Below are 23390 nucleotides of genomic sequence, written 5' to 3'. Positions count from 1 at the left end.
TTGGATTTGAACTCAGGTCCTCCTGACTCCAGGGCCGGTTCTTTATCCACTGCACCACCTAGCTGCCCAAGACAGAAGTTTGAATCCAGCCTCAGACACTTGACACTTACTAGTTGTGTGACTTTCAGTAAAATCGCTTAACCCTGATTGTCTTACATTCAGGGCCATCTCCAATTGTTCTGATTCCTATCTGGCCACTGAACCCAGATGGCTCTGGAGAGAAAGTGAGGTTGGTGACTTAGCACAGCCCCCCTCACTCAAATCCAATCCCTGTGTTTGTCATGACATCACCTCCTTGATATCATGGTCTTCTTTGAAAATGAAGGGCAGAAAAAAAAAATAATAAAACAAAAAACATTGGGGTAAAAAAAGTTTTTAAATTACAAAACATTGGGGTACATGATTTCTGCTCAGCATCCCTTCTAAAGAATTTCAAAGCCCTCCCAACTTTAACCTGATTCTCTAGTCCTGACTTTGAACAAAGAAACCTAAGTTTCCCCTAGAGATTCAGCTTTGGCTTTTCCTGGGCAAAATACAAACCGAGAATTTATTAAGTGCTTACTGTATGTACCAGGATTCACCCTGGTGATACAGATAGAAGGGGATAAGGTAATCATTACCCTCAAAGAGCTAACTTTCTAATGAGGAGGAGACTATATACATTAAGAGATACTGGGAAGGGGGCGGCTAGGTGGTGTAGTAAAGCGCCGGCCCTGGAGTCAGGAGCACCTGGGTTCAAATCTGATCTCAGACACTTAATAATTACCTAGCTGTGTGGCCTTGGGCAAGTCACTTAACCCCGTTTGCCTTGCAAAAAAAAACCTAAAAAAAGAGATACTGGGAAGGAGAGGGGAAGTACTTGCAGGGGTGGCTGGTGACTAGGAAGTGAGGTAGAGGGATACCTGGATCTGGAAAGGATAAGATGAACCAGGTGCTCCTTGGAATGGAGGAAAGGAGAGAGGGGTTAGAATAGTTAAAGGAACCCTGAGTTCCTTGACTAGAGTGGGGAGGGGAGGATCTCTCTGGTCATTTCCCTTCAACTCTCCTTATTTATGCACTACTCATTTTCACACACACATACCCCCATGTCTTCCCAGGAGGAATATGTTCAGGAAGGCATCAAATGGAGCCCCATCCAATACTTCAACAACAAGATTGTATGTGACCTCATCGAGAACAAATTGGTGAGCTCGGGATCTGGTTATGTGAGTAGGGAGCAGGAAAAATTGGACAAAAGAGAACAGGTTGGATTAGAGGAGGGGGGTATTTCTTCCCTGATATAATACTCTGGAAGTCAACACTGGGAAGTGGGAGCTTAGAGAATGGATTGTTCCCATTCCCATTGGGACTGCCAGTCAAGCAGTCTTGGTCAAAGACAAAGTCACTAATGATCACAACCTTTTGATCACAGTGGTTAGAGCACAAGGGATGGCAGTGGCGGTATTAGAATAGATGAAAATTTAACACAATCTAATTCAATGAAGACCTAAAGGTCTCTGGTTTAGCTCCCAGAATTTGGGCAGGAGTTAGGATAGGGAACATGATGAATTTTGAGTAGAATTGGGTTCAAATTCCAATTTTGCCACTGCCTGTGTAAACAAGGGCAAGGCACTCTCTGGGCCTCAGTCTCTTTCCCCAAAAATGAGGGCTTTGGACTAGATGACCCATAATGTCCCTTCCAGCTCTAAATAGTCCATCAGGTCCTGGTCCTCGGGATGATCATGTAAAGGGCTACCCATTGGATGGCGAAGGACTGTTGATGAGGTGCCCAGAGCTAAGTCTCTTCTCTGGCCCCAGAATCCTCCAGGCATCATGAGTGTACTGGACGATGTTTGTGCTACGATGCATGCCACAGGCGAGGGGGCTGACCAGACCCTACTGCAAAAGCTACAGGGGGCTGTGGGCTGCCACGAACACTTCAACAGCTGGAACTCGGGTTTCATCATCCACCACTATGCAGGCAAGGTAAAGTCTAGCCCCCAGTATATCACCCCTCCCATTCTACCTGGTTCTCCCCCAGTCTCCACAGTTAAACCATCCAAGGTAGCTGAGTTGCCTACCCACAGTCCCCCTTTCCAATACAAAGTAAGCCTTTTGAAGAGGGACATTTTTGGATATCTGTTTTAAAACAGTTACACACATATAACCTATATTAGATTGCTTTCTGTCAGGGAAGAAAGGAAAGGAGAAAAATGTCAAATTCAAAACCTTGTAAAAATGATTATTGAAAACAATCTTTGCATGTGGTTGGGAAAAGAAATAAATAAAATATTTTAAAATTTTTTAAGAAGATGACTATACAGCTAAAAAAAGCTCCAATTAAAAATAAGAAGAAACATGTTGGATCAGAGCAGATGGTGTAGTGGTAACAGATGACAGAGAAAGCTGAACTTCCCCCCATTTGGCTTTCATTTTCACTATCAATAAAAATGATTTTCAATTTGTAAAAAAAAAAAAAAAAAGAATAGGGATATTTTATTGTTTTGTCTGTGGCTTCCCAGTAGCACAGTGCTTTGTACTTAGGGTTAGAGACTTAGCCTGTGAGTTTCTTTTTCTAAAAAACCTCCTAGATTCAAATTTTTTTACCAAATCAGAGCAGCCCTTGAGAGACAGACAGCCTAGTGTAAGATTTGGGGCTTGAAAGCAAGTCTTTCTCTTTAACCATTATTACAGACTATAAAAAATCTAGTCTAAGAATGGGGACAGGGACTAGACTTGTGATGTCACTGATGTGGAGGAGTCCCAGGCAAAGACCTCTTGTCCCAGATTGTCACCCTCTCTGGAACTGTCTTAGACAATTTCCTCTATTATTGAGAAGCTCAATGACTTGCATGCTAGATCCACTTGAGAAAACAGATTTGAGTCCTTCTTAGCTCTGAGGCCAGAACTCTAGTCCCTGTATCATAATACTGTTTCCTCCTTCTAAGTAAATGCTTAATAAATATTGGAACTCAGGTCCTCCCGGGGTTGGTGCTGCACCACCTGGCCCCTCCCTTAATAAATATTTTGGCAAAATCAGTTCCATTTGGATTGGATTATGCCCTTCACCCCATTGCCCGGCCCACTGCAGGCCTATAATCCCCAGCAGGGTAGAATGTCAGAACAACAGTTGGATTTGGAATCAGAAAAGATCCTAATTCAAGCCCTATGTGACATGATACAAGTCATCTGACCTCTCTGTGCCTCAGTTTGCTCATCTGTAAAATGGAATATCTGTCATCAATGACTTCCAAAGGCCATGATGAGGAAAGTGTTCTTTATGCTCTTTGGGAGTGTTTTCTATTATTTTGAAAAAGGCAAAACGGTGTGATAGAGTCAGAGGGCCAGGCTGACATTCACCAGTTATAGTAACCCTGGCCTGATGACTTCCGCTGTCTGGTCTGGGTCTCAACTTCCTCTTCTGTAAAATAAAGGAAATAGGAATTGCACCATTACCTCTTGCACGGGGCTGTGAGAGAATTGCTTTGTAATCTGTAGAGGGCTAGAGAAATGGGAGGATCTTCCTGGCCTAGGGACAGCGTGTGCTCTCCCAGATTTGTCTCCCTGCCCCAGTTGTAGGACCACATCAAGGAGACTCCTATCCCCCTCCTTCATCTCCCAGGGACCTATCTTTCCACTGAAACTCCTCATGTTCTGGAAATCCAGAGGCCTCAGAGCCTTCCCCCTTCTCTAGGATTCTCCAACTTCACCTATGTCAGGGATCTCCAGGGCTGCCCTCCTTGCTCAGGTCTTCCCCTGCCTCTTCCTTGCTCAGGTCTCCTATGATGTCAATGGTTTCTGTGAACGAAATCGAGATGTACTCTTCTCAGATCTCATCGAGCTCATGCAGAGCAGTGAACAGTGAGTGGGAGGGGGGGCAGCTGTGGGGACCAAGACAGATGGAGGACTGTGGGGATGGGGAGACAGGGAGCTGGCAAGGCCGAAGCCTGAAACTGGTGTGTGGGGTGGCGGGAAAGGACAAGGAGCTAGAAAAAAAAGTTGAGACCTTGGGAATAGCGGGGAAGAGAACAGGGACAGGGAACCAGGGCAAAAGATGGGGAGAGGTCAGAAGGAACAGGGCGCTAGGGAAAGGCTATTTGGCCTTTCTTACATTCATAAAAACTCAAAACCTGAATGAAGCTTAAAAAATCATGTCATTCAAACCACATACTCATCAGAGGAGAAAACCGTAGCCCAGAGCAGGTAAAGGATTTGCACAAGATTACACCAATGAGTCAGGGACTGAATGGAAACCTTCTCCCAGCTCTGGGAGATGCCCCAAGTCCACATGTTACCCCCACAGTGCCTTCATTCAAATGCTCTTCCCTGAGAGGTTGGACTCGGAAAAGAAGGGCCGACCCAGCACAGCAGGCTCTAAGATCAAGGTAAGAACTCGGACCTCCTATTCTCTCATCCAGGCCCTATTCTATGTCTCTCCCCAACCCAAAGTCTCTATCTTCATTTCTATGAGTCTAACTTTCTCTGCTCATGTTGATCATGATCTACCACCAGTCAGGCCACCAACCGGCCATGCCTGAAATCACTTATCCTTACCAAAGCAATCAGCTCCCAATTGTCCAAGTTAATGGTATCAGTGGTAACTCCCATTCAATAATAATGGCAATAGTGGGGGCAGCTAAGTGGCGCAGTGGATAGAGTACTGGCCCTGGAGTCAGGAGAACCTGAGTTCAAATCCGGCCTCAGACACTTAATAATTACCTAGCTGTGTGGCCTTGGGCAAGTCATTTAATCCTATTGCCTTATATGAAAATTTTAAAAAATTAATGACAATAGTGAAAGCAACATTCATAACAACTTTCAATGTTTGCAAAACTGAAGTTTATCTCCTCCTCTAACTTCGTAACAGCCCTAAATGGTAGGTATGATCGGTATTTTTTTTATCACAAATTTATAGATGGAGAAACTGAGGCTCAGAGACAGTAAGGGATCACCAACTATTCTGTAGCTAGTGTAATTTGTCATTTGCCTTTGGGTAGTTAGTACCAGCGCCAGGATCATAACTCCTAGGAAGGTCATTGAAAAGGTAGAGAGTATCAAGAGGAGGTACCAGGATGTTGAGGAGCCTCTAGATCATGTATCGTTAGGATCGGTTGAAAGATGTTTAGCTAGAAGAGAGGACCTAGGAAGGAATAGCGCAGAAAGAAAATTATCTTCAAGCATTTGAAGTCCCTTCACGTAGCTGGAGTATTAGGAAAAGGGAAGAGAATAAATAACTGTTAAGTGCCTGTTATGTCAGACATGAGTTAAGAGTTTTACAAGTATCTCATTCAATCCTCCCAATAACCCTGGTAGGATTGTTATCTGTTATCCCCATTTTACACTCAAGGAAAAGGAGGTTAAACGGGGTTAAGTGACTTGCCCAGGGTCACAAAGCTAATTAATAATGTCTGAGGCTGGATTTGAACTCAGGTCTTCCTGACTCCAAGCTCAGATGTTCTATCCACTACGCTATTTGTCTGCGAGTAGCTTTGTTCTGCTTGGCCCTCAAGTGAAGAAAGAAGAGCAACAAGTAGACATTTTCAAGAAGCAGGTGGAGGCGTGATGAAAGGCAAAACTTTGCAACGCTGAGAGTTATCGAAAGGGGACTAGGCCATCTCAGGAGGCCTTCAAAGAAAGGGTGGATGAGCTCTCTTGTGAAGGGTATTGCAAAGCGAATTCTTGTTCAGGGCTTGCAGGATTCTGTCATCCCAGTGCTAGTCATATGGGTCAACTGAGATGTCCAAGAGCGCTCCCAGGTCCCCTGGTATTTCTAGCCCCTGACTTGGGAACATTGTCACCAACACCACCAGTCACTTCTGTATAGCAAGATTTCATCCCTGACTTCATTTGGGGCACTGAAACTTAATATTATTCTTATTCATATTAATATAATAATAACAACAATAATTAATTTTTAACTTGATTGTACCCCACTTTGGTAAGCCTCCAACTTTTCTAGATTTTCACTTAAGGGTAGCCCAATCACAGCCATGAAAAGGGGTATACCATAGCAGAAAGGAGCAGAAAGTGAAGGTTCATCTACTCTGTAGCCAGAACTAATACCCAGAAGGCAATGTATTTGCTCTTCCTCATTACTGAGACTCAAGCTTCCCCTGTCATATGCTCCACAAGGGATTTTCCCCTTTCATGTGTGATCTTAGGGTAGGGACTTAGTCTCCATCCCATGCCTTGTCTGTACTAGTGTGCCAAGGCCCCTGTACTTGTCAATCTGTGAGTCAGGGCCAGGGCTGAGGTCTGGTGTTCAATGGGAACTTGTCTTCTATATCCTTGGGAGAGACCTGCATATAAAAGACACAGTGGACATTTCTTCCCATCTCCACTTGGTATCTGTCTCTTCCATGTACTCTCTCACATCTCTGTTTCTCTCTCCCCGTGTTTCTTTATGTCTCATACCATGAATCTGTGGTTCTCCTGTGACAAATCAAGAAGCATTTAAATGTTTACTATATGGCAGTCACTGTGTTAAGTGCTGAGAATATCAATTCTAGCAGAAGGAAAGACCTGCCCCCAGGAAGCTTCTATTCTAACAGAGGAAGACAATGAACCATGTCTCTGTCTTTTTCCCTCATCATCTTCTGGGTTGTATCAGTAAGCACTATGGAGACCCATGCAAGAAAGGGAGGAAACAGGCCTTAGGTCCAATCTCTCACCTCTATCTCTTTTCTCTCAGAGGCAGGCCAACGATCTGGTGGATACTTTGAAGAAGTGCACACCCCACTACATTCGATGCATTAAACCCAATGAGACCAAAAGGCCCCATGATTGGGAGGAAAGCAGGTGAGTAACCCTCTATGCCATTGCCCTTGCTAGAATTATCACGATTTTCACTAATGTCTTGACCCACAATGACCGATGATACACTGACCTTATCCTCTTCACTCCCTGCCTCAGTGATGAGGCTTTCCACCCTGCTCTAACAGACCTCACTGATCCCCCTGACCATTTCTATGGCCCAGCTCCCAAGATGAGTCATATTGAGCCATTATGAATACTGACTTTTCTCCTAACCTGATACAAGGGTGAAGCATCAGGTAGAATATTTGGGTCTGAAAGAAAATATTCGTGTCCGAAGAGCTGGCTTTGCATACCGCCGTGTTTTCTCAAAGTTTTTGCAAAGGTGAGAGGCTCTCCCTAACCCCCATTCCTAGCGTGTAGCCCATAGTAAGGTCTTCATAAATGTTTTTTCATTTATTAATTCACTACATGGGGTTGTAGATGTCCCAGACCCTGCAACCCATGATCCTCTGTGTCCTGCCTCATGGTCAAGGATGAGTATGCCATGCAGGTGGGGTGGGGAATAGGTTAAGGCTGATGCTCACCAGACCAGAGGAAGAAGTGACCCCTCAGTCTCAGTGCCAAGCCCCACCCTTATGCCCACACCACCAGGTATGCCATCCTGACCCCAGAGACGTGGCCCCGGTGGCGTGGTGATGAACGTCAGGGGGTACAGCATCTGCTCCAATCTGTCAACATGGACTCTGACCAGTACCAAATGGGGCGCTCTAAGGTCTTCATCAAGAACCCAGAGTCGGTAAGTGTGTGTATATGATAAGTATGTCTCAGTCCATAGATCAACATTTGGTCTCCAGTGGCTGTTTCGTGAATGCTTGTTGACTTGTATGAGAGATAGTTGTATGCATGGGACCTACAGTTATGTGAATTGTGTTTTAATTGTGATCTATGTCAGTCAGTCAATCAATAAACATTAATAAAGGACCTATAATGTACCAGAAACTCTACTAAGAATGAGGGCTTTAAGAAGAGGCAAAAGGTGGTCCCTGCTTCCCAAGTGGCTCACAGTCTAATGAATATGTGAACATTTTGTAATTCATGTACAGTCATATACATGAGCAAACGACATAGCTCCAATTTGTAATTATACGTAATGGTGATTACATGTACTGTAAGCCTTAATAAATTTAGGACATACACAGCACTGTATAATGAATTAATGAATGAAAAGTCTTATTAATATCTCACTATGAGCAAAACACTAGGAATGGGAGTTAGATAGAGCCTCTCATCTCTAAAGGAAATTTGAGAAAATACTATGATATGCAAAGCTTATTAAATAAACTTATGAAGCTTATTCTCTAAGATTTATGGAGAAAACCTGTAGAAGGAGGCCATCTATCCAAGATGACCAAGAAAGAGAAGGGAGTATTTATCAATAAACAAAGAATAAAGAAAATCATTAACCTCCCTGGAGACCTACCTGACTATTAGGTTGCACAATATTGGGCTGTACATTGCTCCCCAAAGAATATCATGCTATTCAATACTATCTGGGCTAAATGAAGATGAATTGTTATCTCCTCCTGGATTTGAAGTATAATGAGGGCAGGACAAGTTTTCTGGCTATTCTAATCATTTGTCTTCCTGAGTTTATAATTAACATATGGTGAGATAACATTCTATTTCTTACAACCAAAAGAAATTAGACTTTTTATAGGACTATAGATTTGACATACTTATTTTTCTCAGCATATACACAGAACTTTGTGACCCATTTATATCTCATGTGTGTGGCTTAAATGTAATAATAATAAACGTTTTGTTGTTCAGTCAGATTTTCTTGGCAAAGATACTGGAGTGACTTGCCATCTCCTTCTTTAGTTTATTTTGCAGATAAGGAAACTATGGCAATCAGGGTTATGTGACTTGCCTAGGGTCACACAGCTAATAAATGTCTGAATCTAGATTTAACTCAAGTCTTCCTGACTCCAGATCTAACACTCTATGCACTGTACATAGATGCTGAGAAACAGGGAAGGTCCCACTGGGATTTGAACTCAGGATCTCCTGTTTACTCCTGTTTAACCAACTAAGCCACAGAGTTAACTTTAAGATTTATAAAGTGCTTTTATGTTATCTCATTTGATTATATGGGGGACTGAGTAGGCTTGGAAAGGGGAAAAAAGGGGAAGGTGACCAGCTTGGAGGATAGAGGAATAAGATAGTTCAAAGCAAAAAGAGGGGGATCCCAGCTTGGATCCCTTGCATGATGGGAAGATGGGTTTTTCTTAGGTGGGAGAGAAGGTCTGGGTTGGGATTGCTGCTCACTCAATTCCCTCAAACCCTTGGCCTCTCTCTCCTTAAGCTCTTTCTGCTGGAAGAAATGAGAGAACGAAAGTTTGATGGTTTTGCCCGTACTATCCAAAAAGCCTGGAGGCGCCATGTGGCCGTGAGAAGATATGAACAGATGAGGGAAGAAGGTGAGTCACAGGAGAAGAGGGGACAGACATAGAAAGACACTCACTGGATGGGGGAATGAGGTCCCTGAGCCTTATGGGCACAGAATCTTGAAATCTTGAATCATGGGCCTCCCACAGCCTCCAACATCCTGTTAAACAAGAAGGAAAGGAGAAGGAATAGCATCAACAGAAACTTTGTGGGTGATTACCTGGGGCTGGAGTCAAGGCCTGAGCTTCGCCAGTTTCTGACCAAGCGTGAGCGTGTAGACTTTGCAGACTCCATCACCAAGTATGATCGGCGCTTCAAGGTGAGGACTGTCCTGCTCAAACCCTGAGCCAGACCTGGATCAGTCCAGGTCTTCCACCTCTAAAACACAAGTGCTCACCACCAAATCCAGGTGAACTCATTGTGACTTGCCCCCACCCCCCAAAAAATTTCATTCTGGGGCAGCTAGGTGGTGCAGTGGATAGAGCACCGGCCCTGGAGTCAGGAGGACCTGAGCTCAAATCCAACCTCAGACACTTAGTAATTACCCAGCTGTGTGGTCTTGGGCAAGTCACTTAACCCCATTTGCCTAGCAAAAAAAAAAAACTAAACTAAAAAAAATCCCATTCAGATCCAGAGCCACTGATATACCCCAGGGCCAGCTAGAGGTCTCAGCCCCCAACATTCCTATAAACTCAGGCATGCCACTTACCCTGCTCCCTAAGTAGTCCTCTGTTCAGACGTCCCCAATACAGAAGGCCTGAGCTCCATCCTAGACCACTTATAGCCTCTGTGACCTTGGGGAAGTCACTTTCTTATCTGTAAGATGAGTGTATCTGACTCAATGATCTCTAAAATTCCTTCAAGCTTTAGCTCTATGATCATAAGAACTTTTAACCCCTAACCCTGACTCTCCCAGATCCAGAGGCCCCCATCATAATAATAATAACTCCCATTTATACAGGACTTTTCATAAGAATTACAAGAAACCTTTCCTCCACAACAATCCTAGGAGGCAGAGACTTTAAGTATTAATATCCCTACTTTATAAATAAGATTACTGAAGCTGAGGGGGGTTAACTAACTTGTCCATGGCCATCCGCCTTGTAGATGTCAGGGGTAGGTCTCTCTCTAAATGGCCTCCATATAGTCCTCAGGTAACCCCTGGCACTTCCTTACCCCCTTCCGGTTCCTACTTCCACATCCAGTGTAACAATATCTGTTCTTCCCCACAGCCCATCAAGCGGGACCTAATTCTGACCCCTAAGTATGTGTATGTGATCGGACGGGAAAAGGTCAAGAAGGGCCCAGAGAAGGGACAGATTCAAGAGGTTCTAAAGAAGAAAATCGAAATCCAAGCCCTCCGAGGAGTCTCTCTCAGGTGAGTTCAGCTGTTCAGAAATCCATCCATTCATCCATTTACCCATATGTCTTATCTCTTTTTCTACTACCTGGGATCTTTCTGTAGCCCAGAGATCAGGCCTTAAGACAAGGAGAAAATGGCTAGTTCTGGAGGTAGCCAGTGGCGCAATGGATAGAAAATTGGGCATGGTGTCAGGAAAACCTGAGTTCAACTATAGCCTCAGACACTTTCTAGTTGAGTGATCTTGAGTCTGCCTCAGCTTCCTCATTGCAAATCCAGAGTAGAATCGAGATTTGAACCAGTTCTCTGGATTTCAAGTCCAGGATTCTTTCCCACCATATCCCATAATCTCTCTGCCTCTCCCCATTTTGGTAGCACGGCTAGAGCACTGAACTTGGAGCCAGGAAAATCTGGGTTCCAATTCTGCCTCAGACACTTGTTACCTATGTAACCCTTGGCAAAACTTTCATAGCATCAGTTTTCTCATCTCAAGAGGGGCTTGAACTCAATGATCTTTCTAAGATCCCTTACAATTCAGAATTATTCTATGATTCCCTCCCCCTCTCTTGCTCTACCCTGGAATCCATCAATCCATAAACACTGATTCAGAACCTTCTAGTAGCAGACACTGTGCCAGGTAAGCTGGGTGAGGAAGGCAAACAGAAAGACAAAACCCTCCTGCTCTCAGAAAGTTTCCCTTCTCTCCTGTGGAAGCAGTCCCTTCCCGGCTTCTCTCCACTCCCACTTACAAAGTTACTAAATATAAGAGCAGGATAGAACATACCACACCAAATGTCCTAATTGGAAAGAACCTCAGAAAATATCAGAGCTGGGAGGGAGTCTTAGGACATGACATTTCAGAACTGAAAGACATATTAGAACTTAAAACATAGAATTAGGACCCAGAATTTGAATTAGAACACAAATCAGGGACAGACCTGAGAATATGTTAGCACAGAAAAATGTTCAAGATAGAAAGAACGATAGAGGGCAGCTGGCCCAGCATCTTCCCTTGACAGAACAAGGAAATAGGGACAGGGAGGACCTGCTCAAACTCACAGATTTAACTAACATCAGACCAAGACCAAGACAGATTCTTAGATGAATCTGAGCCCTACCCATCAGTCATTGTCTATTTTGTATTGATTTATCTATTCCAATCCTGTCTCTTCTGATAGAATGGGAGGTCTTTGGGGTAGGAATTGTTTGATTTTTATCTTATATCCTTAGCACCTAGTTCAATACCTATAATAGGTACTTAATAATTAATATTGACTGATGATTTCTTGATTCCCTGGTCTGGGAAATATTCACTCAGTCCCCTATAATAGGACACACCGATAACAACAATAATAGATCTGCACAATGATAACAATGACAGTAATAATAATAAAAATAATAAAAAATCCGCCTCTGATAATGGAGAGAGCTAGTTCTCCCCATGGATCCACCATCTGTCAGGTCCATTACAAAGAGGATTACTGGTCCAGTCTAGGTTGTACTACAATGGCTTCTGCTATCTCTTCTAGTTTCTAGATTCTGTGAATAATAATTAATAAAGAGAATTTCAAAAATCACAGCTCCCATTGAAAGTTTATGAAAAGCTTTCCTGACAGTTACCAAGAAAGGAAGACAGTGGAAGTGTTATTAGCCTCACTCTATCCAAGGCAAAAAGGAGGTTCTGAGAAGGTCACCTAGCTGGGAGGTGTTAGAATAGGAGTTCAAACCCTGGGGTCCTGAATCAATCCAGTATTGCTTCAACCAAACCATGCTGAAGTAAATCCACAGTCCCAGCCATTGGGAAGACAGGAATCGTTTCTGCACATCTCACTACTTAATGTCTTTCCCTCCCCCAGACTTTCAATACCCTTCACTCCCATGTCTTTCTGTCTCCTTTCAGCACCAGGCAGGATGACTTCTTTGTCCTCCATGAAGTTGGAGTAGACAGCTTTCTGGAGAGTGTTTTCAAAACAGAGTTCATCAGTCTCCTGTGCAAGCGGTTCCAAGAGCTCACTCATAACTCCCTGACCCTGACCTTCGAGGACACGTAGGGAGGGCCGGGGGGGGTGAGGGTAGGGTAGTTGGGGGTGCCTCTGGAACCCATGCTGGACCACTAAAGATAACCTTGTCCAATCCCTGCCCCAGTTGGGGTTTGGTATAATGGGGAGGGCATCAGACCTGGAATTGGGAGGACCTTGGGCAAATCACATAAACTCTTTTTGCCTCAGTATCCTCATCTGCAAAATAGGAGTCTGAACTAAATTTGATGGCTTCTAATATCCCTTCTTCCAGCACTAAACCAATAATAACAATATAATAATAATAATAACAGTAATATTTCTTCCTTCCCCCTTATCACTTTATCTGAGCCTTACTATAATTTAGAAGCCATCATTATCCCTGAATTAACACTGAGGACAGTAATTTCCAGGAAAAATGACTTTTACATCATTGATCATTCCATGTCTATGTGGATGGTACAGTGAATAAAGGGCTGAACTTGAAATCTAGAAGATTTGAGTTCAAATCTAGCCTCAGACATGTGCTACTTACTGTGTGACCCTGGGCAAGTCACTTAACTTTTGTTTGTCTCAGTTTCTTCAACTGAAAAATTAGATTTAAAAAAGCACTTATTTCCCAAGATTGTTGTGAGGATCAGATGAGAGAATCCTTATAAAGTGCTAAGCATAATTATGACACATGGTAGGCATGTAACAAAAGCTTATTCACTCCCCCCCCCTTCCCCTTCTCCATCTCTTGGGTCTCTGAAGGTGACAAGGAGCATAGGGCATAGGAAGAGTGGAGGATGATTGGGGTCAGGGGTGGAAGAATTTGGACCTCTATCCCTGATGCCTTCATCCTTCTTCAGACTACAGTTCCGGGTGAAGAAGGAAGGTTGGGGTGGAGGAGGATCCCGAACCATCACTTTTTCCCGAGGTCCAGGTGAATTGGCCACCCTGAAAGCCAGTGGCAAGACCTTGATGGTCAGCATTAGTGACGGGCTTCCTAAGAACTCCAGTGAGTATCTGGGGGAAGTGAGATGAGGCTGGAGCAGACCAAGCAGAGGCAGAGGGATCTGGAAGGCAGGGGATGTGCAGGGTCTGGGGAGAAGAAGGAGAAGGTGAAGAGGAGTCATAGGGAGAAGTGTCCTATTCTCAGGGTTTTAGTCATTGCCTTCTCATAAGGAGGTCAGAATAAGAGGAGAGATCACCCTGAGTCATTTGATTTGATCTGCACTCTTTTCCCTTGCTGTCCTTCCCTTGCAGAGCCTACAAAGAAAGGACTCTCCCAGGGCCAGAGGAGGAGGCCAGCACCAGTCAGAGCAGCCCCAGCTCCCTCCAGAGGTGAGGACCTTGTGACTTCTTCCATCTCATCTTGGCAGGGAATCATCCAAACTATATCTGTCTCAGTTCCTTCCCTCTTAAGTCACCCCTCAGGCTTAACACCAGACTTTTCCCCAGGATCTATCCAACTGCTGCTAAACCAACTATTCCACCTCTTACCCTCACTCTCTCCTCAAAGACAAATAAAATCTCAGAAAAGAACTAAGAATACTTGAGTCCAGCCCCATTATGTTACAAAATCGGGGAATGGAAGTTCAAGGAAAATTAGTAATTAGTGACATGGTCATATAAAGAGTTGGTTGCAGAGTTGAAATTTGAACCAAATTCCAGTCTATTGTGAAGTTCATTGATCTCATCTTACAGATAAGAAAACATAGACCCAAAGAGGGTTATTTCATAACCCTAGTGATATCAACCTAAAGTCACTTAGTAAATGATAGATTTGAACGTAGGTTCCCAAACTCCAAGATTAGTACTTTTTGTACCATGTTAGACTGCCTTCTCTCATACAAATAAGTACTTTTTTTTTTTGTTTTTTGCAAGGCAATGGGGTTAAGTGGCTTGCCCAAGGTCACACAGCTAGATAATTATTAAGTGTCTGAGGTCGAATTAGAACTCAGGTCCTCCTGACTCCAGGGCCGGTGCTCTTAGCCACTGCGCCACCTAGCGGCCCCAGTAAGTACTTTTTTAAAAAAAATTTTGACCTTGTGGACCAGATCCAGGAAAGATAAAAATAATGAAAATTCTCATTTCTATTTCACTCAACTGCTTCTAGGCTGCTTCCTTCATGACAGTCTTGTGAGCTAGGTAGTACTAATACTCTCATCCCTAATTTCTAGCTGAGAAAACTGAGGATTACAGGTGGCAAGAGATTTGTCCAAGATCATTCAGCTAATGTTAGATGGAATTGGAGTCTGACACCTTTTTATTTGCCATACCAATATTAATAATAGTAATAATAATAATACCGTTTGGCATAACCTAGTATAGAGGCAGGGCTGACCTCCTAATCAGGAACCTCTGCCACATACTATGAAACACATGAGCAAATAATTTAACTTCTCTAGGAAATAGACAACTTTCTAAGATTATAAGGTCCAGACAATATGCCTGAGTTTCTTATACCAATAAAAATCACAGATTTGGACTGAAAAACAAAATAAAACAATCATCATCCTCTTCTAGAGCTGCTGAAAGTTACAAAGGAAAACTTGATCAATTTTTCTTCCCAACACACCTAAAAGTGTGAATATTTTTAAGATAATTACTTTATAGTTGAGGGAATGCTGACTTAGAGAGGTCAGGTGACCTGTCACAAGTAGTACATAAAGCATCAAACACATAACTAGCAACAACAAAGCAAAGGCTCTAAAAAATTCCCTTGGAAGAATGTGGCTCTTGAGCCTCTAAGGAAGGCAATGATATAGGCCAAGGAAATAGAGGCCATCTACTGGAAGCATCCTCTTCTCTATTCCTTACTTCCAAACTTTTCAGCATCATTTCCATTATCTCCACTGTTGATGATGGAAATAATAATAATTCACCTTCAACCCAACATGTATTAAGTATAGGGCCTGATTAAAAAAATGGCAATTGTATCTTATTTTTGGACCAGACCTAAAATTTTAGTAATAGGCACCCTTAGGGGAGGGGGCTTGCAAAGACCATTGGGGTTTGTTTATAAGTGAAGAAGTCACAAGACTCTGATTCAGGAGTCTAAGAAAAAGCCATAAATTTTGACTCACAGGTTACTGAAAAAATTACAGATTAATTCACAGAGTTCTTTAGGGAGGCAGCAAGGTAACAAAAGTGAGCTTTTGGTAGAAATAGTGAACTAAGAAAATAAGGGTTAGGAGTAGCAACACAAAGTAGGAGGCAAAGCATAAAGAAGAGGAATATGGCTGCAAGGTAGCAACAGAGATCAGCACATAACAGAAAAGAGAGAGTTTTTAAGGAGCCCAGTCCACCATTAGTGGGGGGAAGAACAAGGGGGAGGGGTCAAGAAATGACCAACAGGGGGTGGCTAGGTGGTGCAGCACCCGCCCTAGAGTCAGGAGTACCTGGGTTCAAATCCAGTCTCAGACACTTAATAATTACCGAGCTGTGTGGCCTTGGGCAAGCCACTTAACCCCATTTGCCTTACAAAAAAAAAAAACCCTAAAAAAAAAAAGAAATGACCAGCACCCTGAATGTGACTGGTATTTGGGGTCAGGCATACACCTTGGCAGACTACATGCTAGAAAGGTGAAGGTGGGTGGGGAGAAAGGAACTGAGGTTGCTCCAATTTATCTCAGTAGATTTACCTTTCATAAGAGGCTAAACAAGAGGGGAGGAAGTTAAAGGCCCCCCAGAAAATGCCATCCAAGCACAGTTAATATTTCCTTAATAGTACAGGAAAAGTCAGATAAATAATTCCCTAATATTTCTCCTTCAACATAATGAGATATTCCCAGTGAAGAAATTATCTCTAATAATGTAGATCCATGCCTAAACTCTAATGCAAATTAGAGGGGGTTTTTACTTGGGATATTGAGATGTTAAATGACTTACCCAGGGTCACAGAGATGACCTGGGTCTTCATGACTCCAATGACAACTCCATGCTGGTTTGCTACTCTACATGTGCTCTCTATGAGTGAAAAGTCATGATCAGATCAAATATTTATATAGCTAAATATAATACCAGGACATTTCTAATGCAAGATTGTATTGCTCTTGATCATGCATGTTGGTTACAAGGGCTTTGTTTTTCTCCTTTTTTCAAGTTAGAGGGAAATGAGAGAGAAGATGGATTTTTGTTACTGAAAAGAAATAATTAATGATTAATAAGAGAGAAGCAATGATCAACCAGAAGGAAGAACCTGAGAGTCAGTCATTCAGGCAATAAGTCATTATTAAGAATTTTTCAAGACAAAGGAACATTTAGGGTTTTAAAAAAATAAGTTCGCTAATTACACATAAAGACAATTTTTAAAAAAAGTTTCTTTATTACTGTATTTTATTTTCCTCCAGTTACATTCAAAAACAAGTTTCAACATTACAATTTTTAAATTTTTTTTTAAAATTTGAGTTCAAAAAATTTTTCACTCCCTCTCCCTAAAATTATAAATGATTTGATGAGGTTGTCAATGTGCAATCACATAAAACATCTATTTCCATATTCCTAGGGTTGTGAAAGAAGAAATAAACTGATTCTTTTGCGAAGGCAAACTTTTGTATCCATTCTTATGCAGCCCTTAATCATCAAATAGTCATTGCCTCAGACAGAGCTGTGAAAGAACTTAATTTAGAACAGCCAAGGTGCATCCTAGGCCATCACAGGTTGTCTGGATTTTGCTTTGCCACTGGACTTTCGATGACCCTGGAGGAGAGAGGGTGGCTCACTTCAATTCAATTCACTCAAATCAAAGTCAGTCACCTTTATAATGTCATTGGTCTCTTCTAAGAATGAAGGATGAACAACCACATGATTCTTACCTTCTTCTAACTTGAAGTTTTTGTCCTATTACTCAAATCTTCAAAAGTTGTCTCATGTACCCATGGGGCTGAATGTCTCCAAAATGTGTGTTTTGTGGCCTGGAGTCCTGTTTATCACATCCAGTGATGCCATAGTTTCCCACATTTCTATTCCTATTCACTGCCCCTTGTACCTTCTCTTTTTGCAGGGCCAGTTCAGAATAGGACACCCCATATGGGCCAAAGTGGTCCCTCACCCTTGCAGCAGATGTCGATGGGGAGTGGCCCAAGGTCACGGGGTCCTCCCGCAACAGCTTTGGGGAGTAGCCGACGGCCTCACAAACGACCACCCTCTGAGCACAACATGGAGTTCCTCAATGTTCCCGATCAAGGGATGGCAGGGTAGGTTCGAAGGTTACTCCCAAAGAATGACATTGAAAAGCATTTAAACTTACACCCTACTCTATGACTAAGATCTTCTGGGGATGAAAACAATAAATCAGAAGTTCAGGGTGACCCTGGGAAACTCTCCCAGAGAAACATCCCTTTTCTGACTTTCATGGTCTGATGGATGCTGTTTGTTTTCTTGATGGGATAAGGCACCACTATCTTCAGGAGTCCCTCCCTTATCTTGCTGACTCCTACAAACAGCTTAGTATCTGTACCCCCCACAGGATGCAGAGAAAGAGAAGCATTGGTCAGAGGCCTGTGCCAGGTGTGGGACGGCCTAAGCCTCAGCCCCGAATGGCAGGACCTCGTTGCCGTGCCCTTTATCAATATGTGGGTCAGGATGTGGATGAGCTGAGCTTCAATGTCAATGAGGTCATCGAGATCCTACTGGAGGGTATGTAGACACTGGTGGGGACAGGTGGGATCTCTAGGTGGGCATCCATCCCTACAGAGAAGTAAGTAAGGCTCCTGTTTCTCAGGGGGTAGACACACAGATGGGTAATAATAGCCCACAGGAATTAAAAAGCTGGAAGAAACTTTAAGAGAGCATCTCTGCTCCTTGGTCCAGTGCATAGATCTTTGGTCCTGGAGTCAGAATTCTTGCCTCAGATACTTATTAGCTGTGTGTCCTGAGCAAGTCACTTAACTTCTATCTGCCTCAATTTCCTCAACTGCACCCACTTCATAGGGTTGTTGTGGGGAGCAAATGAGATACTATCTGTAAAATTCTGTGGCATGTAGTAAGTGTTTAATAAAATGTTCTCTTCCTTCCTACTCACTTCAACCCTCTCATTTTACAGAAAAGGAAACTAAGACACAGAGAAGGAAAGAAACTTGGCCAGAGTCACACAGTTTATCATAGAATGAGTGAGAAAAGACACATGCACACAAATAACCATGAGGCATATGCTCAGAAGGGCTGGACTAAAGACTGGGTGAGGGACTCACTCAGGCCTTTGTCTCTTTTTTCTCTTTTTGCAGATCCATCAGGCTGGTGGAAAGGTCGCTTGCATGGCCAGGAAGGCCTTTTCCCTGGAAATTATGTGGAAAAGATCTAAGATCCCACTAAATCTGAGAGTCAGGATAGAATTCTTTTCAGCCCTTCACATCTGCCCCATCTCCACTCCAAATTTCATCTAGGAGGTCTGAGACCCCCATCTTGTCTCATCCCATCCAGTGGACCTCTCAGAAGTCTGGCAGCTATGGGGGCAGTTCAAGGCCTCTGGCTTTTTCCATGAGGAGCTGGATCCTTATCATAGGAAAAACCATCTTCCCCTATTGACTAGTGCCCTTTTTTTTCCAGCTCTTTCCAGGAGGTGCCAAATACCTGTCCCTCTTAGGGAGAAGGAGCAGAGTAGGCAGGATGGGTCTCTTTCTGATTAATCCCTTGGAGTTTGGGGAACAGAAGAGAGAAGGAGAGGACAAAGGACTGGAAAGTCACTACCTGGGTCTAAACCCTCTAAAGGATGGACTCAGAAAATGTCTCTTTTGTAAACCTTACAATATACATTTAAAATGAAATATAACAGAAATATAAGTTAAACATGAAATTTATTCTCTAGAATTTATCATAAACCTATAAATGAAAGCCAACATGATAATGACCACCTTGAGCAGAGGGAGACCAGGATATTTATACAGGAGCAGAGGGGGTAGGGATGGGAACTTCGATATTTATATATGGACAAGAATAAACAAAACATTAAACCTACCTGGAGAGGTTGTTCCATTAGGTTGTACAAAATCTCATCAGAGTCCTTGGAGGACTTAGAGTCAGGAGGACAGAATTTGAATTCAGATGCTTGCCACTTACTAGTTGTGTGACCTTGGACAAGTCACTTAATCCTGACTGCCTCATATCCAGGGCCATCTTCAGTTATCTTGATTCATACCTGGCCAATGGACCCTGATGGCTCTGGAGGAGGAGAAACTGAGTCTGGTGAGTTAGCACAGCTCCCCCTCATTTAAATCCAATCCATGTGTTTTTCATGGCATCACCCTGAGTCATGGTCTTCTTCCTCAAGAATGAAGGATAAACATCATCAACAGGTAGTCTGAGGGGCACTTAGGTGGCACAATGGATATAGCATCAGCCCTGGACTCAGGGGACCTGAGTTCAAATCCAGCCTCTGACTAGATTATAATTATTAATTAATAAATACCTCACTGGGTAACCTTGGGCAAGTCACCCCATTGCCCTGCCAAAAAAAAAAAAAATCAGGTAGTCTGAAGTCAAAAAGACCTGAGTTCAAAGCCTACCTCAGATATTTACTAGCTGTGTGACCTTACAGAAGTCATTTAACCTTTCTTTGTCTCTGATTCCTCATCTGTAAAATGATTCGAAAATTGTCTGTGAGAATCCAATTGATAAGTGCTTTGAGAACCTAAAAGTGATATTTGAATGCTAATTATCCTTATGACAATGCCAAATGTGATCCTAAGCCCCAGGTTTCCCAGGCTAAAGACTTTAGAGATCATTAAGCTCAAACTTCTCATGCTACAGATAAGGAAACTGAGATGCAAAAAAAAAGCAAGAACTTGGCCAAGGTTATCTAGCACAACAGTGGCAGAGGTGGGGATTTGAACTTGGGTCTCTTAATTCTAAATCCAGTCTTCTTCCCATTCTACATCTCAGGAAAATATTGCCTTTATTTCTTTGGAATAAGTCCCTTCTGTTTTGGGAGACTTTCCCCTCATTTAAAGGGCATTGGATTCAATGATCTTTAAGATCCCTTCCAACTTTAAATCCTATGAACCTATGAATGTCTATAAACCCTGAATTTCTATAGACCATTCAGATTTGTAAAGCAATTCCTTCAAAAGTGGATAGTATAATCATTGTTATTTTGTATTCTTGAAGAAGACCATGACATCAGGGAGATGATGCCAAGACCTGCACATGAATTGGATTTAAGGGGGGGGGGGGGGGGGGGGCTATGCAAAGTCACTAGTCTCACTTTCTTCTCTGGAATCATCTGGATCTAGTGGTCAGACATGAATCAGGGCAACTCGAGATTGTCCTGAATGCAAGGCAATCAGGGTTAAGTGACTTCTCCAAGGTCTCACAGCTAGTAACTATCTGAGGTTGGATTTGAACTTCTTGACTCCAGGGTCAGTGCACTATACACTATGCCACCTAAGCTGCCCTTAGCAGAATCACAATTGTCCATGGAGGCTCTGTCACCAGAGAAATTTCATACAGTCACACCAGGTTCTAGATATTTTAGAGGCCAGTATCCTTCATAAACCTTTGCTCATGAACCCCCTTTAGCATATTTTGTTTTTTGCTAGTCAGTTGGATGACACAGTTAATAACAAAGACATTAAATTGTAAATAAAATGATAAACACTTACCCCCTCCCACAATAAGATCATTTTCCCATACATATATGAGACTTAGCGACAAGAGTGAGCTTTCATAAGGTTTTACATGTGGATCATTCACACATGGGGAACACATGATCACATTGAGGAATGCAAGACCCATGAAGGAAGGAAGGAAGAAAGGATTTATTAAGTGCTTGACTATATTCCAAGCACCAGGCTAAATATTTGAGATACAAATAGAAAAATTGGATATTCCCTGATATCATACTCACATTTTAATAGGAATGACAACACATGTGGAAGGGTTTAAATCAGATGGAAAAATCCCATAGTCCTTAGACTGTGACAGCAAAACAGATGTTGGTACCTCTTTAATGTCATTTCTACTTATATCAGTTCCTGATGTTGAACTATTTGACAATGCTAAGGACTTTGCTAGCACTGGGTCTTCAGTGGCTATGACTACAGCCCCTGCAAGAGCAGTACCTGTAGGCTACATCTCCACAAAAGGGCAACACCTAGAGGGAATGTGGGACCAAGGTACATATTCCTGGAAGGGAAATTCATGCCTTTGACTCTAAAGCCATCTTCCGGTAAACCTGTGCCTCTCCAGCTCTGCTCCAGGCTGTTCTTTGCCAGGTATTAATCTCTTCTCTACTTGTACCTGCTGACTATTTTCAATCCCTTGTTCTTGAATTTCCTCTGGAAATAGTGTGATTAATAAAACTCTCTTAGGTAGAGAATTGCTTTTTCAAGCAATAATTGCTGTAAAACTTCAAACTGGTTTCTCAGTTAATAGCAATGAAATGTCATTGGATACACAAGAAGGCAGAAAGGCTTAAGCTGACATCAGATCAGGGCTTTGACCTACTTTGTTAAACTTTGTTAACTGCTTCTTTTCCAAATTCCCCTCACTTCTCTCCATTGTCTTTTTAAAAATAATATCCTATTTCCTCCCCCAATTACATATAAAAAACAGATTGTTTTTGGTAGGGCAATGGAGTTAAGTGACTTACCCAAGGTCACACAGCTAGGTCATTATTCCATATCTGAGCTGGATTTGAACTCAGGTCCTCCAGACTCCAGGCTTGGTGCTTTATCTAGTGAGCCACCTAGCTGCCTATATGAAACAGTTTTTAACTTTTTTTTTAAATTTTGAGTACCAAATACTATCTGTCACTCCTTTCCCTCCCATTTCCCTGAGACAGTAAGGAATTTGATACAGATTTTACATGTGCAATCAATCATATATAACATTTCCATATTAGTCATTTTGTTCAAGAATACTCAAATAGGAAGGAAGGAAGGAAGGAAGGAAGGAAGGAAGGAAGGAAGGAAGGAAGGAAGGAAGGAAGGAAGGAAGGAAGGAGGGAGGGAAGGAAGAAAGGAAAGAGAAAAATAAAATACTTCAACCTATTTTCAGACAACATCAATTCTTTTTTCTAGAAGAGGATAACATTCTTCATCATGAGTCCTTTGGAATTATTTTGGATCACTGCATTGTTGAGAACAGCTAAGTCCTTTGTGTCTGAGGTTGGATTTGAACTCAGGTCCTCCTGACTCCAGGGCCAGTGCTCTATCTACTGTGCCACCTAGCTGCCTCCCCAGTCACAATTCTTTAAAAATAAAAACTATTGGATCAAGGAGAAATAAAACTAAGAAATTAAGATAAATCACAAAATTATAAGCAAAAATAAAGCTTGTATACATTTCAAGAAATCATAAATGAAAACTGTCCAGATCTCTCTGAACCCAATGGAAAAGTTAAAAGAAAAAGAATCTGCTGGTCACCTCCTAAAGGAAACCTTTAAAATGAAAACTTGAAGGAGCATTCTAGACAAAATCCAATACTTACAGATCAAAGGGAAAAAAATACCACAAGCAGTTAAAAAGAGGAGAGAAAAGCTAGGAACAGTCTGAAATGTACCCTGAGTTTGGAGAGGCCAATTTCAAAGAGTTCAAGGAAGGAACAGGTAGAATTCCTTATGCTAAAAATCTACCAGAGAAATTCCAGGGAATATGAGAAGCCCTAAAGACTCTAATCTTACAGATATAAAAATGAAACAATCCTGGTGTACAGGAAAAGAATAGTTTCCTTAAAATGTTCATGCAGACATTCAGAAAATTTTAGAGAAACCACATAGATTTTAGAAAAACAGAACATAAAAGCAGGAAAATAGATGATGGGACCAAAACCATGTCTCTGCCCTGTTTACATATTGCATCTCTTAGTAGAATATAACCTTCTTGAGGGTTAGGACTGTTTTCTGT

At 42.4% G+C, this 23390-nt stretch overlaps 1 protein-coding gene and 1 long non-coding RNA gene across 4 annotated transcripts in view; one reads left to right on the top strand and one right to left on the bottom strand.

Annotated features, from left to right (window-relative positions):
• Window positions 1–20714, top strand: part of MYO1F (myosin IF) — a 54385-nt gene extending 33671 nt beyond the window's left edge. For 2 of the 3 annotated variants that reach the window (XM_074205054.1, XM_074205056.1), the window contains 16 exons: window positions 1098–1184; window positions 1798–1965; window positions 3755–3840; window positions 4283–4364; window positions 6671–6777; window positions 7019–7117; window positions 7387–7531; window positions 9101–9215; window positions 9333–9502; window positions 10416–10561; window positions 12444–12590; window positions 13413–13561; window positions 13810–13887; window positions 17552–17744; window positions 18017–18186; window positions 18774–20714. In XM_074205054.1, the coding sequence (XP_074061155.1) occupies window positions 1098–1184; window positions 1798–1965; window positions 3755–3840; window positions 4283–4364; window positions 6671–6777; window positions 7019–7117; window positions 7387–7531; window positions 9101–9215; window positions 9333–9502; window positions 10416–10561; window positions 12444–12590; window positions 13413–13561; window positions 13810–13887; window positions 17552–17744; window positions 18017–18186; window positions 18774–18850 (2019 nt within the window). In that variant the 3' untranslated portion in view covers window positions 18851–20714. The remainder of the gene's footprint in view (window positions 1–1097; window positions 1185–1797; window positions 1966–3754; window positions 3841–4282; window positions 4365–6670; window positions 6778–7018; window positions 7118–7386; window positions 7532–9100; window positions 9216–9332; window positions 9503–10415; window positions 10562–12443; window positions 12591–13412; window positions 13562–13809; window positions 13888–17551; window positions 17745–18016; window positions 18187–18773) is intronic. The other variant, XM_074205055.1, reaches the window with a different exon arrangement.
• Window positions 3257–17719, bottom strand: LOC141501246 (uncharacterized). Its single transcript, XR_012472179.1, has 4 exons — window positions 17364–17719; window positions 9260–9343; window positions 3690–3777; window positions 3257–3400 (listed from the first exon to the last, which is right to left on the bottom strand). It is a non-coding gene; the product is annotated as an uncharacterized LOC141501246 (long non-coding RNA).
• Window positions 20715–23390: the final 2676 nt, after the last annotated feature.

The sequence above is a fragment of the Macrotis lagotis genome, chromosome X (assembly GCF_037893015.1).
Source record: "Macrotis lagotis isolate mMagLag1 chromosome X, bilby.v1.9.chrom.fasta, whole genome shotgun sequence".
NCBI lineage: Eukaryota > Metazoa > Chordata > Mammalia > Peramelemorphia > Peramelidae > Macrotis > Macrotis lagotis.
Note: the sequence above shows the minus strand (reverse complement) of the source record. Positions and strands in the feature narration are given on the sequence as shown.